At 38.4% G+C, this 12,640-nt stretch overlaps 1 protein-coding gene across 1 annotated transcript in view; it reads right to left on the reverse strand.

The window, feature by feature from the left end:
- The window catches only part of MYL3 (myosin light chain 3), a 359,242-nt gene that overhangs the window by 183,097 nt on the left and 163,505 nt on the right, over positions 1-12,640 (reverse strand). Inside the window, exon 2 of the mRNA XM_044065849.1 lies at positions 4,416-4,443. Coding sequence (XP_043921784.1) covers positions 4,416-4,443 — 28 coding nt within the window. The remainder of the gene's footprint in view (positions 1-4,415; positions 4,444-12,640) is intronic.

Consider the following 12,640-nt stretch of genomic DNA (forward strand, 5'->3'; position numbering starts at 1 on the left):
TGTTTATTGTGATGACAAGGTTTAGGTCCCTGGAGCATGTTGCTCTGAGGGATTGGGATTTCTTTAAGTGCAGCATGTCCAACAGCTCTGAGTTTAACATGGCCTTGTCTGTTAAGCAGAGATTGCCTCTGAGTAGACTATATGTGACAGAGTATAGCTGGAGTTTTTTAAGGTGGTCAGCACAGGGCATCTGCTTTAGGCCTGTGATTCTTTTAATGAGGTATTTTTGTGGCCTTTCCAGTTGTTGTAGATGTAGTGAGAGGTACATACCAAATGGGGCATTGTATTCTATAATGGGTCTAATGAGGGATGAGTACAGTGGGACAATTACCTCTTTTTTTCTGGATGAAAAGCCCTACGTGATGAGGTGTGCCACATAAAAGGATTTCCTGACTGTTGTGGCGATGTGGTTATCAAAGGTGAGACCACTGTCCACTTGTGTCTCTAAGTCACTTATCACACTTTCAGTGCTTAGTGTACTGCCACCTATGTGGTAATTCATGGGTACATATTTTTTCCCAAAGGGGATAACTACATTTCTTGGCATTGAGCTTGAGCTCATGGCTCTGGCACCAAGCATCTGTTTCTGTAAAGCCCTTTTGTAGAGTATCCACATCATTTGGGGATTCAGTAATGGCTCCCAGTTTTCAGTCATCTGCAAACTTTGTTAGCCCGAGTCCCTTAGTGTTGGCCTGTACTTCAGAGAAGTAGATGCCAAACAAGAGCGGTCTTAGGACTGAGGTACTCCATTTGTCACTTGTCTGGAGCTGGATTTGGAGTCGGCTACTTTTACAGTGTGGGTTCTGTCAGTAGGCCAGTTGGCAACCCATCGAGTGATGTAGGGATTAATACCCAGCTTAGTAAGTCTATCTATGATTCCAGAGTGGGGGATGGTGTCAAAGGCCTTGGCGAGGTCCAGATAGGCTGTGTGGAACGTCTTACCCTTGTCCATGGCTCTGGAGACTGATTTGTCTTTTCCTTCGATTTACATCTATAGTCTGCTCTAAAGTATTTATTTGTCAGAGATGAGTATCAGATTTATCCTATTGCAGACTGCCAGAAGTCAAGTTTCCTACAAATGAGCAGGCTGTGTGTGTGTGTGTGTGTGTGTGTGTGTGTGTGTGTGTGTGTGTGTGTGTGTGTGTGTGTGTGTGTGTGCGTGTGTGTGTGTGTGTGTGTGTGTGTGTGTGTGTGTGTGTGTGTGTGTATATATATATATATATATATATATATATATATATATATATATATATAGTGTGTCTGTGTGTGTGTGTGTGTGTGTGTGTGTGTGTGTGTGTGTGTGTGTGTGTGTGTGTGTGTGTGTGTGTGTGTGTGTGTGTGTGTGTGTGTGTGTGTATACGTGAATCTTCTGTGTCTATAAATATCTTTACATTTTTAGTTGCTGTTGAACCAACATTTTTGGCACTAGTATACACGGGGGATATCACACAGTGATTAGTGATGTAATGGCATGCTACCCCACTGTTGGTCATAGTTTGATTTCTGAAGCACCAGTTAATCAAAGGTCAAGATGCTAAGTATCAGAGCACCTCCATAGACAAATCATTGCCATGGAGATGTGTCAGCAATGATGCCCTTTTTGAAGTAATGTATCTGTTATTCAGTTTAGTGAAACTGCAGAGTTGGTATATAAAAGTTTAAGTGCACAGGGGGCTTGCCCATGCAAAAACAAAAAAAAAAAAAAAAAAAAACAGAACTTAAAAAAATTGACAGTTTTTTGTGGGGAATGGTGGTTTAGAGTTCAGGGTTCCAGTCATGAGAGTTCCAGTATTGACCACATGTAGTAGAAGCATGACAGAATAGCCAAAGGCTTCATTCTCAGTAGAAGACAGCAAACAGAATAATTATGTGCACATCAAAAGTTCAGAACCAAGTTGTTTATAAAGTAAATGTTACTCCTCTGGGTGTCCAGTCAGGTAGGTCAGGCATCTGTGACACACAGACATGCTTCTGTGTCTCACCAAGAGCATGTACTAATGATGTTACCTGCCAAGGGGTTTATGACTAACCTAAAACAATTCTCATAATCAGAAAGTGAACATTTACACTGTTGTTCCCTATCTGAGGTATTCTTTATGAAAAGAATGTAATATATCTTATCTAATTTACAATAAATAAATAAATACAAAGTAAATATATTACCTTACTAATGTTACTAGCATGTACCTGTACAGATAAATTTGACATGAATGACACACAAGTTACTGGAATTGCAACTCTGAAAACAAGCTACAGAAATTTCCAAAATCAGCAGTGAAAACAGGAATATTTTAAGTCATAGGTTCATAGGAGGTTGCTTTGCTAATTCCTTAGAACCCTTACAAGCCTAGTCATATTTATCTGATTTTCCCCAATTGTCAGTGATTAGGTGAGTGAAGCACAGAGGTAAGGGTCTATGGTAGTTAATACCGAGTTCCACTATCCAGGAGGTACATGGCCACTACCCCAGGAATGAATTTACAGTCACCCATCCATTGACCAAGGTTGCATTTGAAGATGGTCAGGGAGGACCTCTGTTTCTTGTGAATTGGAAGCTTGTTCCAGAGAAGTGGCAGTCTCTGCAGGATATACTTATCTGTCCCACATCACCTGTTCATGTAAGAGGCTAGATTAAGATCCCTGTAGCAAGCAACCCTCCTGCTGTTTGATTTATGAATGTGTAGCATTTCCATCAGGGACAGGTCAGAGACTGCCTTGTCAGCCAGGCACAGGTTACTCTTTAACAACCTGTAGGAGACAGAATACATTGACAGAACTTTCAGGGGTACTATAGAATGCTTCAACCTTCTACCCCCAAAATGAATTAAGATTATCACCAGTGAACTGCAGTTTTATCAGCGATGGTTGCAGTTTTTAGTAGTTTCTTTTCTTCTGTCGTCCTGAGTCAGTAGCTCGGACTTAGTGAGCACAATCTGCATTGCAATTTAGCAAAAGAGAAATATCAGTGGATAAAGGCATTTAATATCCTGGCATAAATAACCACCGCACTTCGCGTGTTAGTCACTCAGACACACATCGTTCTCAAATCTCATTTCCCAGTCTTGTTACATCGCTGTTTCTTCCCCTGCACCCCACTTTCAGTATCTTTTGTGGTTAAAATACAAAATGGCTGCATTGTTTCCCATCTTCAGTGAAATGCTTAGAAGAACTCAACAAAACAAAGAGTAAAGTGTCTGCTATTTCAGTTACTTAAGCTTTTAGATGCACAGATAATAGAATTTTTACAGCTGCATAACATTGTCATTTAAATGTTTACATTCATTTTTATTACTGTTAAGCTAAAACACAGTCACAGGAAAATTAGCTGGCATTGAAGTAAACCCAAATCACAGCACAGAGAAAAAGTATTTTATTTTATAACTGCTTTCGATTTCACTTCATAAATGCGAATTGCAGAAATATCGAATTTCAGCAATTCGTGTCCATGAAGCCGAAACCTCTAAATAATGAAAGTGCATAATAGCAAATAGGACTATGTCGAATTCGAGCTTATGCATTTTCATTATCGTACGAAAGTGTTCGGCTGGGGTGGTGTCTGCAGTTTAAGGTGAGTGAGTGTGCGTGAGTAGTTTTGTAACTTATACGAGTGGGTCAGGGTAGGGAGGTGGGGAGATGAGTGTGTATGTGTTGGCTGTGTGTGATTTTTTTTTTTTTATTGTTTGTGTGATCTCAGAGTTAGTATATATAAGTATGGAGGGGTGTGGGGGGTTGCAGAGGAGCTTGCCCCCCTGCATATGTGTAGTGTAGGTGTGTGTCTGTGTGGTGTTGTGTTGTATTTCAGTGTTTTCTGGTGTGGGTGTTATGGTTTGTGTGTTGTGTGCTGTATGCTGTGTGTTTGATGTTGTGGTTCTGTGGTTGTGAGGTGTCGGTGCTTTAATGGTTTCGGCTTTATACTGTCGAAATGCTCAAATTCGATATTTCAGCATTTCGGCAATATGACGTGCAACCCTGCTTTTATATACAGGTAAAGCTTATAAAATGGAAGTACAAAATATGCAAACAAATGTCATTCAGCCTATATGAAAAAAAGAATAATAGTGTACGTTTTGAATGTATCTGTGACATATTTTCCATTATCTCAAGTAATCTCAAGTATGATTTTCGCTGGTACAAGTTTAACATTTTATCAGAGGTAAAGAGAAATGAATCAAATGCCAGTTATTTATTTTCCTATCATGCTTCCTATAGCTACCTGTTTTATAAGTTGTACTTTAAGATGTACTAAAATATAATTAGTAAGAGCACTTCAGGCAACGTAAGAAGAGTTATAGTACATGTGTATAAGTGTTTGTGATTTTTTTAAAAGGTATTCATTTATTCTACAAACTACATTAATTTCAATAATGTCACTGATATATGATTGCTTTATTATTCTGGAAAACAGCATTTCTTACCTTCAATCTGTTCATTGCTAAATTCAATCTGAAAAAAATAAATGAAAAAGACAATATTGTGTCAGTGTTTGGTTTTTATGTACACAAGCAATATGTACAGTTTTCCATGCTTCAGTATTTGCATAGTGTCAACCATGCAGACACAAAACTACAAAAGGCATAATTCATGAAAAGAGCATAAACAAAACGAGAGAGAGAGAGAGAAAATATATATCATTTTATGGATGTAATTTCAGTCATATCTTCACTCTTAGCAATTATAAGCATACAGGACTGAAGATTACCTATCACTTCTGTCATGGTAATATTATCTAATGATCTTTGAGTAAACCATCTTCCATCTTTGTTGAGAGAGATGGGCTTTCTGCAAGGTGAAATTAGATTATGCCTCTACATGACATAAAACCCTAATACATTTTTAGATATCTGAAAATACTGTTTTGTTTTCATCCAGGAAGCTGTCCCCAGCACTACAGTTCACAATGCAGTTCTTATGCAATCAAGTGTGTTTCGCTTTTTTTTTTTAATCTTGTACAGATTATAAATAGGAAAGCATGGCTGTCTATAGTAAGATTAAATATGTTAATGTCATCATTTGCATTCTATCAAACTGAAAGCCAACAAGAATATTTTCCTTGTGAAATAATGGAAAAAGTTGTTTGGAAAAAAATCATAATGCTTAAGATAATTGGAGTGATAAAAGAGTTCAGGCTGCCAGACATTTCCTTGAAAGATTGGTATTAACACGTTATACCAAAGTCAGCTATTCAATCTGGCTTTGTATTAAGTTAGAACTGTCATTATTTTAGGTAACGGTGCCAAGCATGTCTCTCTGTGCTCATGCAGAGGGTTTTAATCTTATATAAAACAATTTAATATAAATAATGTATTGCTTATTATGCCAAGGGCACTTCCCAAATGCAATGACTTCTGATAACAGATTCATAAGTCAAGCAATCTCCACTGTACAGAAGGATTAGATTACCCGGGCTTGATTAGCTACCCAGGTTCTGGAGGAAGCAACTGAGCATAGTGAGAGAGATAGAGAGGGTGGTATGCACCCTTTTCCAAACTAAGGGCCTTATCCACAGTGCTGCTGACTGTTACTGGAGTCTAGGTAAGTGTACCAGGAACACATAACTGACCAATCTATATGGGAATACTAAGCACTGCCTCGCTATGTAGAAATGATTAATGGGTGAAGGCCAAAGTATTGTAGTCTCTTCCAGAGAGGCATTCACATCACACTACTGTGTAAACGGGATTAAGTTTAAAATAAAGACCAACAGTAATGTATCAAGTATAACTCTGCTCTCAGTGATAACTCATCTCTATGTCTAGCTTTAGTAAACAGGTCAGCATTTTCAGAACTCTCTCCCTTTAGCAGAAATACAACTCAGGGAACTTGCACCAGGTGTCTGGGCCTGGGGAAGAGATGGGATTCTTTTGGGTACGGCCATGCAAGAACTTATCATTTGTGCTTTAACACATAATTGCTGAATATGTGATTGTTTGCATTCCAAGGGTCAACATGGCAGTGCTACAGATATGAGTCACAGGTAGTAGGCTGAGCCAGATGAGGGCTAGAAAAAGGTAAACTACAGAAGTAGAAAACCCTCTTTGAGACTGCATGCTAAAAGAGTTTTCACCCATTGGAGATAGCACTAGACACCAATGATGAATTTCATCAAGGGCTGAGTACATGTATGAGACATATTGTGTTGCTGCAATTATTGTGGTTTAAAACATGGACAGCCATCTGAACATACAGGTATACCACAAAAATTGGTAATAAATCAGTGACCAAAGTAGCAGGCATTTTAAACTCATTTCAACTGAGCTATGGCAGCTAGAGTCATAGTGGTTAAATTTGGCCTCATGAGAGTGGCAGACATATACCTGCTTGACAGATGACAGTGCAATTCGTCAGGTTTGTTTCCAGTCTGCACCAAGTAATGCTGATAAACATTTGGTCTGGAGGTAGAAGAATCACATATGGGATGTCTGACAATTTTTATATAGTAAGGGCTCCATTGCAAACCAGTGGTCATTCTGGAAATACAGAGGACCTCTAGTCTAAGTGGGACACAAGGTGGGACTGATGGCTGATTGTGGTAGGCCCAGGCAAGGGAATGCACGGTTTAAGAAAAAAATGAAGCAACACTGCAAGGTAAGAAACATCTTAATTTGTCCAATAAATGCTTAACTGCTTAGAATGCAACTAGTTAAATAGTACTAGTCATGTCACGATAAGTACAATGTTTTAGCTATTCAGTAGTCTGGGCAAGCTTGTTTAGAGATACTGAATGAAGGGTACATGCCATGCTAGCAAGCTGGGTGGAAATGAAATGAATTGATTAATGTTTATAAGATGCCATGGATGTGCTACAGGTAGGTCTTATGTTCGGGCATCTGTCATTTTAAGAGAGGAAAAAAGGCAGCAATTGATATTGGTGCAGTGCACATTATTCATTTGGGCTTAAGGTCACTTATAAAGTATGACAGTGTTTGTATCACAATTCTTTTACAATAATTCCATGAATAGCAGTTGCCTTTTTGGTGTTGCTCACTCCATGAAAAAATGATTTTTTTATTGCTCGAAGTACATGGTGCTGCTGTACTGCCTCTGATCTTATGACTTCACAGAGAGAAAGTGAGATAATAAATCATTATTTAATTAGAGGTAATGCTTTCTGTGAACTGCAGTAACTTCAAAGTCACAGTAAGAGAAAGAATTCTAGGGGCATGGGGATTGCAATGGGTTTCAAAGGGCCACTTGTCCGGAGTATTTTTTTTCATACGTATTTATTTGTTAAGGACCCACACAGCAATAAGTGAATATGTTTCCAACCTTACCATTCTTGGGCTATCAGCTCTGAGAACTTTTTAGCAGGTAATTGTACTTCAAGGTCTGTAGTATCAAGCAAATATAGTGCATCCATTTATTTAAAATAGTTGGATGTCTTTGAAAACAGTGAACCATGCTTTAGGTGTAACAGATTTTATATATATATATATATATATATATATATATATATATATATATATATATATATATATATATATATATATGTATGTATTTATATATAGGGTCTATATTAAATTACACTGAACACGTAAAAACGCGAACGGTGATTGATCAACCCTATGTAGGCAAAAGCTTACAATGTCGAAGTGTCAGAACAGTGATTTTTTTCCCCAAGGGAAAAAAAATGCTGTTCCAACGAAAAACAATAAATAAATAAATTTCAAACATTACATTAAGTAGGGGCCTTTGCCCCCCCATACCCCTGATGTGAAAATGGCAAAGTAGCGAATCGTCCAAGGAAATTCTTTCCCAGGGAAAGAATTTGCTTAACAGCCGCTTCGATATTTTGCATTTTCAGCCTTTTAAGTTCGACCAAGACACATTCGGAAGAAGTATATATATATATATATATATATATATATATATATATATATATATATATCATCTAAACCTTGTCATCACAATGAACAATACATGCTGGAGGGATAGGTTCCTGACCCAGAGACTCCCCAGACTCTGGAATAGACTTCCCATACATGTCAAGCAGAGCGCCTCTTTGTCCTCTTCAAAAGGAACCATGACGATTGGATGGGAGAGTGGAAATTCTCCCTGGGGATCACATCAGTCACCCTGCTAGACAGGAGTCCAGGGAAGTAAATATTGTGGGAAGAAATAGCCAGGGAATTGTTATGGCTAGGCTTGTATAGGGCCTAGGGCCCATAGCCTAGTACCAACCTATGAACCTATATATATATATATATATATATATATATATATATATATATATATATATATATATATATATATATATATATATATATATATATATATATATATATATATATATATGTATATATATATATATATATATATATATATATATATATATATATATATATATATATATATATATATATCTATGTAGATATTTTTTACAGGAACTGGAACATTAACATGAATAAAGTTAAAGATGATCAAATAAAGTTCATAGGTGATTACTAATTATAGGGTCTGTTTTTGACTCTTGTCATGCTTCCCAAACATGAGAATCAAACCCTGTACCATGCGCCTGAAAAGTAAACAGCTTACCCATTTTGCCAAACCCAAACACCAGTCCCACAGCATGCTTGCTACTCTGCTGAGTTCATGCTGAATAAGTTTAAGAAAGTAATCTGGGAATAGGAAAGGAATGTGTGTGAAGGATCATTGCTGAGTCCCATTTTGGTTTTCCCTTTATACATAGGATAAAAATAAGTTTAACTCATCTGTGTTTGGTGGGTTTGTCTTATTCATTTGGTCATTATGGTCAACACTTCTTGTGGGTGGTTTGGGTCTTAATTTTTCCAGCTTCCCAGGTGTAGTTGTTTGGTGGACTCCATTTTATAGCAGTCCTAGACTTCTGGCTTTTCTGGGGTTGTAGCTGCAGAACTCTAGTATAGGAAAAAGTGGTCATCAAGTATATTTCAAGCTTCAGGAAGAAGAATACTCATTCAGTATTTTTGAAGAATACTTTATTTGTCAGATGAGCGCTGCTTAAACCCCAGAGTGCTGGAAATGGAAGGAGGTGGAGCAGCAGTAAGAAGAGGTAAGAGGAAAATTTGCAAAATGGACAGCAGCACCACTCCCATAGGGTGTCTAACCTACAGATAGCCAGACACCAGCAGGTAACAATAGAAATATTCAATCTCTGTTAAATGACACTGCAAGGATAGAGTGGCTAGGGGAGTTACTGCATGTTATTGAGGAGCAGGACCATAATGGTTTGGGAGATATTATGAGTTTTTAGGAGCAAGTACAGGAAGATAGGAATCATGCAAGTGTGTTGGGAGGGGGTGAAAGTGCAGATGGTATGGCTGACTTCAAAATAGCTTTCACAGCAGATAGATGCCAGCTGCCACTAGCAAGGGTTGGTAATGAGGAACTAGGCATGAGGCCAGGGCAATGATTGGTCACACACTCCTTTTTACCAGGTTGTTTGGGGGGTTCATAACTGTGCACATCATCATGGCTATGAAGGAAAAGATTTGGAGTGGTGATTATATTGATCAGTGTGAGTTGAATGATGCTGATGGAGTGCAGAGGATAGGCGATGTTGACCTGTCAACGACAAAGGATTTGTTGACAGCTTTGGCAGTGTTAGGTAGGAAAAGACAAGGTAACTTCAGAGCATGAATATGGGACAGTTGGAATTTGGGCTTTGTGTACTATACTGCAGTGATATTGGAAAAGGATAGTCCACAGACATTACTGCTGCTGGCATAATTTTTGACAGTTAATGAAGCACAACATTTAAGCTCAGGAAAAGCAAGGCAGTAGACAAGCCCCTATGGTCGGCTGTTAGGCATGCTGCATCTGACTAGTTACTATGCTAGACATAACTGGTGGACACTGGGGACTAGACAGGGTCATGTTGGTCCTTTAATTGGGGTAAGTTTGCTTGGCCAGTGTGCCATTTTGTGCATATCTGCTCTATGTGTGGGGAAACTCACACTGCAAAAGACTTTTGGCATAAGAACTTAGGAGCAGCTTCCACTGGAGAATTAATACAAGAGGCAAGTTGTCAGGCAGGGGGAATTTTTAAGGCCAGAGAAGATCAGTTCCCTTTCAAGGTTTTGCATAGAGAAGTGTTATCGTACCACTATTAACCAGTCACCAGTGTTGACATGTTACTTGAAAGATTACATAACTCAAGACATGACTAAGGAGGTCTTACAGGGGCTTCAGTACATTTTTTTGATTAAATCTATGGTTAATGGAAATAATAAAGTATGTAAGAATTCACGATTCTCAAGGCAGATACATTGCAAGCTTTGGTTAATAAGGAAGTTGCAGGGGTGAGGATATTAGGTCCATTCCAGAGACTCCCACCATTCAAGTCATTCAGTGTGTCTCTTCTGGGTTTGGTACCCAAGAAGAGACAAGAGGAGCTCAGATTGATCAATCATTTATCTTTTCTGAGAGGGGATTTAGTTAATAATGGACTGTATTAATCAGTTTTATGTTTTTAGCTAGGCATGTACCTGGCAGGGTTAAGCAGGTAGCTGATAGTATTTCTTGGTTTCAGTTTTCCAGGTTTCAGGCACTGGTGCCAAAAACAAGTCAAAGGCCATTAGTCCTTCCAGAGGAAGTGTGGGACATTTGAGATCCACTGTAGGGTGGCTTGTACAAAAATCATGGGTCAAATCCACATGAAATGCATACAACTCTGTATTAACTTCTTTGGCAAATGTCAGTCAATTGTCGATTCAGCATAGGCAATTATCTGTGGATGTCAGAAGTTATGCATTAGGTAGTGCACAGGTGGTCTTTGGGGGAAGCAGTTATGTAGTTCACAGGTGGTCTTTGGCGGAAGCAGTGCAAACAATCAGAGTGCATCTAGCAGCTTTGAGCATGGCAGCAAAGTTGAGTGGCATAAAGGATGTCATGAAAGATTGGTTGGTAGTAAGACTGTTGAAAGGATGGAAGAGATTGACCAGACTGGGCCTTATTAAAGGTTTATATGTGGTGTTAGAATATTTTTTATGTACTTACAAGTTTTGTAGCATTGGTTGTGATCATCTGCATGATGACTTTTAGGGTGAGTGTTGTATTAGGCTTGTTATGATAGAAGGATGCTTATGTGTTGGATCCAATATGTTAATTTAGCTCAGAAGGTCAAAGGTGGATCAGGTAGGGTGTTGCAGGCAAGTGGTATTGATGAAAGAGCAGGAAAAGTCACTATGTATAGTGCGGGTCTATATTACAACCGCAAAGGTCCTAGTCAGCGAATATGGAATCATTGACACATTTTACCTGAACCGCGAATACACTGAACATCCTAAACTGTAAAATCCAAAATCTCGAACCGTCATATTCGTCCAACCCCACCGCGCACTACATACTACCTACCCAAACAAAATAAATAAACCACATACATACACTAACCAAAACCCTACTTCTAACCCTACACTAAACCTTTCATACATTACTATCTATGCAATTACCTTAACCCACACCCTAACCCTAAGGTCCGTAACTATCGCACACTTACCTTACGGAGCTATACCCAAACAAAATAAATAAACCACATACATACACTAACCAAAACATTACTTCTAACGCTACACTAAAACTTACATACATTACTATCTATGTACTTACGTTAACCCACACCCTAACCCTAAGGTCCATAACTATTGCACACTTACCTTACGGAGCTATACCCAAACAAAATAAATAACCCACACACAAACACTTAACAAAACCCTACTTTTAACCCTACACTAAACCTTACATACATTAATATTTATGCACTTACCTTACTGAAAAACGGCCAACCATGATGTTTCGACATTTCGGATTTCACGCTTCAGGACAATCGGTGTTTTTGCAGTTCGACGTATACGTGTCAACATTTCTGTATTTGGATAAGTGGACCTTCGTGATTTCAATAGGGAACCATACAGCATTTGGATGAATATGTTAAAAAGGGTTTATGGAGTTCAAGATGAGGCAATGGTTTTAGATTGAGGTAGACAACAGATTTTTCATTTATTAGTACAGTCCATAGAGTATTAAAATCATAAGGAATACAATGCAGCAGGTTTTCCATGCATTCATTTAAAATTGGTAAGGCATCTGATCTCACAGAGGAGGAAAGTCGATTTAACTCATTAAGACAGCAGGGCACTGGGCATCCAGGGCTTATTTGGATTATATAAGATGAGGAAAATGTTATATTGATTTGTTCAGATGGCGTTGTACCTGTTTTTTTTTTTTTTTTTTTTTTTCAGATGGCACTGCAGTTATACTGAGGCATTCTTTTGTATTCTCAGTGGAGAAACGATTATTCATCAGGCCTGAAGGACACATGTTGGGGCTTACGGAAGTGAATTGGAGGAATGGCGTGGATTCAGAGTCTTGCTGTGGTTTTAATTAACAGTGTGGTGGTTTCCCAAGGTATTGATCATGCACAATTTAGGGTGTGCACCCAAAAGGCAATTGTTGGCCCAGATAGTTAGAGACATAGAGAAATTAAAACAATATCCACACATGATTATTACATGGTCAGAGATTATTCCCAGGTTGATATGGAAGCAGTCAGCTAGTTTTATAGCTTTAGAGAGGGCCATGCATTTTGTCACTCATAAAGTATCAAGGACTTTGAAAAGGTTAGGCGTTAAGAGTAGCCAAGCATTGGGAGTTTGATGATGGATCC

The sequence above is a fragment of the Protopterus annectens genome, chromosome 3.part0 (assembly GCF_019279795.1).
Source record: "Protopterus annectens isolate FY-2018-M chromosome 3.part0, PAN1.0, whole genome shotgun sequence".
Lineage (NCBI taxonomy): Eukaryota > Metazoa > Chordata > Ceratodontiformes > Protopteridae > Protopterus > Protopterus annectens.